The following is a 3,076-nucleotide window of genomic DNA, read 5'->3' as shown; positions in this document are numbered from 1 at the left end:
ATGGATGGATGGATGGATGGAGAGCTGCCAGGCAGGTGGCATCAGAAATCATACATCTCCACACTTCAGCTTCACAGTTGACAAAAGACACTCATGTTCTCCCCCCACTCAGGATCAAATCTGGCCCTTTCTCTAGTCCCACCAAGCCCTGACAGCACCAGTAAACACCAATAGCCTTGAGCAGCCTCACCTGGGGGAATCTTCAGAACCCTCCCTCTTCCCACAGGCCACTGAGCCCTATTAAAGCTCAACTCTGTGACTTTAGTCCCTGTCTGAGCAACCGTGTTTTAGGAATACCTAAATAGCTAAATACCTAAATAGCTCAGGCACAGTCTGATCTCTGAGCGTGGGCCCCCTTGATCCAGATTGTGGACTGACGTCTTGGTTTAGACCTGCCTCATCCCCATGATTTTGCCTGAGCTGGAGTCCTGCTTGAGCCCGGTCACCATCTCCATGGCCCCAGGTGCTGTGGGGCTGGGCTGGTAAGAGGTCCACTATGCATTATCCCCCATCCTTTAGGGAGCAGCTACTTCTTGCTGTGCCTTGACAGAGTTTAGATCAGTGAGCTACTGGCAGCCCTTGAGACCCTAAAATACCCCCTCTCCTCTCCAGCTGCCCTGCCAGGCTCCCCACGCTGGCTCTTAGCACCCCACCTCCCCGAGGTGACAGATGCACCAGCAGGAGCCTCCTTGGAGGACACCCACCCACTCACCCCCGAGCAACTCACTGAGGGTGCAGCTTGTAGAGTGTGCCATCCACGCCGACCGTGACCTTGAGGAAGTCCAGCCCGCGGTTCTCCCGGATCTTGTCCACCACGGCTGCCATGCCGGCCCCACAGAGCTGAGCCGCCCTCCGGGCCACCACCGTGCACACCTCCTTCACGATGATGCTGTCGTCGCACGTGCTCTCCAGGCCAAGGTGCTGGAGGATGGAGCGGACCTGGAGCAGGGCCAGGCAGTCGCTGCAGAGGACACGAGGACCAGGCAGCGTTAGATGGAGCAATTGGATGTGCAGCTTCTCCTTTCTTATCTACATCCTGCAGAGCCCAGCGACTTGTGGCTTGGGCAACACTGACAGGAGGGGCTCTCCTGCTCCCCGCTAACCTCAGCTTCCAGACCTGGATGTGGCTCCGATGTCACACCCTCGTCAGTGAGGCTATTTCAGGACAAAGCCATCGACTCGGAGCATGGGAACTACTGAAGCTGTGCCCCCTCTCTGTCCAGGGCAGAGGATAGAGGCATCTGTGTTGCCAATCCCAGGCAGTTTCCTTGTCTCCCAACACCGGCGCTGTCAGAACCACGTGGAATTTGCTGACTTATCTGCATTGCACCACCCTGTGTCATCCCAGGCCTCTCCCACAAGCCAACATCTCCGCTCCCCCAAACTGCCTCTGCTCTGATCTGCAGCTGTAAGGCCGGAGCCGGTGCTCGCCCGGCCTGTTGGACCTCACCTTTCTATCTGGGACAGGAACTTGGTCTCAAAGATCCCTCTGGTCTTCAGCCTCTCCGAGATCCGTCCCCGGAAAAGCAGCCCTCGCTTGGTGAAATCCATCAGGATGTTTCGGACGATCTCCCCAAGGTACATCCCGCTGATCATCTTCTCAAACCTGCGAAGGAGAGGGCAAGGCTGGTCGTCAGGACAAGAAGCGACACTGGGTCTGGACTGGGATTCCGGCTCTTCCAGATGCCTTTGACACAACCCCTTGGCCCGACGCCCTGGAGCAAGTCCAGCAGCGCGGTCCCCCCATTGCGGGCAGGGGACAAGGGCCACATCGGTGTGTTGCAAAGCCGGACTCTACCCTGCTCATCATCCCCTGATGCTCCACCGCGAGGCTGGGGGGGCAGCACTGAACTGTTCCTGGACACCCAACCTCATCGGGGGGCCCTTCCCAGCCCCCCAAAGCCACCACACACCTTTGCTTCCCGGGGTTGAGAGACAGCTCATCCACCGCCACGTCAAACTCTGTCCGTATGTCATCCAAGCACCCATTGTCACCGAACGCCCCCCATTCCATGTTGACGCACATCCTGCCCTCCTCCCCTTCCACCAGCTCCACATTCCTCATCTCCTCCATGTAACAGGCGTTGCTGCCTGTGCCTGCGGAGAGAGAAGCATCCTTCAATGGGGCAGCTGGAGAAGTGGGGCGCGTACGCAAGGCAAAAGCCCTGGGACACCTTCTGCGGCCAGGAGCATCCCACGGGGACAGGCGTGGGACCGCGGGCAGAGGAGCCCCGTAAGAAAGTTTCAGTCCTCACCGACTATCAGCCCAACTTCGCAGTACGGGTCTTCGTACCCACACGTCATCATGGTGCCGACTGTGTCATTCACCACCGCAACCACGTCCAGGTCGAATTCCTGCAGAAGGACGGGATGGCGTGGGTTATTCCTGGAGGACACAGCTTGCTGCCTCTGCTCCCACGACTGGGAAAGGACCAGTCTGGTGAGTGTGGGAGCCCTCCAGGCACCCACGGGCCTCTTGCAGCCCCCCACGGGCCTCCTGCAGCCCCCCACGTCTGCAGGTGGACACTCAGGACACGGCTGCAGAGGAGCTGGGAGAGCTCTGCCAGAAACAGCCCGCGGGGCAGGAGCTCTGGGTGGGCTGTGGGGAGGAAACAGGCAGGGTGTCTTCCTAACCCACGGTGAGACAAGTCTGCTCCAGCCCTGGCCAGGAGCCAGCTCTTAGCTCCGGGGTCTGAAAATCCAACCTCTAGTGATGACTAAGGGTGGTTGTTAAAATTCAGACACTCATTAGCCCTGTGCTCAGCCCATTAATTTGCTTTACAGGCCAATTAAAGATGCCAAAGAGAGCCGGGAGGTGGGAGCAAGCAGCCGGCTACGTGGACGCTCACCTCTCTCCTGTGAATCGCCTCCTTCAACAGGGTCCTTCTCCTCCACAGCCGGTCGCCTTGAAGCCCTTTGTCCACTTCAGGAGAATCCCCTGTTGTGGAAACGCCCCGCGGTAAACCCCACCGGCCGGGAGGGCCAGCAGCCCCCACGTCCAGCAGCTCGCGGTGGGCGCTGCCTGCCCGGCGCGTGGAGGGGGCCTCGACTGGGTTGTCCCCAGGGCTCCAGCGCA

General features: G+C 59.4%; 1 protein-coding gene across 1 annotated transcript in view; it reads right to left on the bottom strand.

Annotated features, from left to right (window-relative positions):
- Positions 1-3,076, bottom strand: part of LOC104509913 (hexokinase-2-like) — a gene marked incomplete at its 5' end in the record, with an annotated part of 9,791 nt that overhangs the window by 596 nt on the left and 6,119 nt on the right. Inside the window, 6 exon segments of the mRNA XM_010152008.1 lie at positions 728-961; positions 1,451-1,606; positions 1,914-2,097; positions 2,256-2,355; positions 2,850-2,884; positions 2,887-2,938. Coding sequence (XP_010150310.1) covers positions 728-961; positions 1,451-1,606; positions 1,914-2,097; positions 2,256-2,355; positions 2,850-2,884; positions 2,887-2,938 — 761 coding nt within the window.

The sequence above is a fragment of the Eurypyga helias genome, unplaced genomic scaffold (genome assembly GCF_000690775.1).
Source record: "Eurypyga helias isolate BGI_N326 unplaced genomic scaffold, ASM69077v1 scaffold34545, whole genome shotgun sequence".
NCBI classification, from domain to species: domain Eukaryota; kingdom Metazoa; phylum Chordata; class Aves; order Eurypygiformes; family Eurypygidae; genus Eurypyga; species Eurypyga helias.
This window is presented reverse-complemented; position numbering and strand designations above follow the sequence as displayed.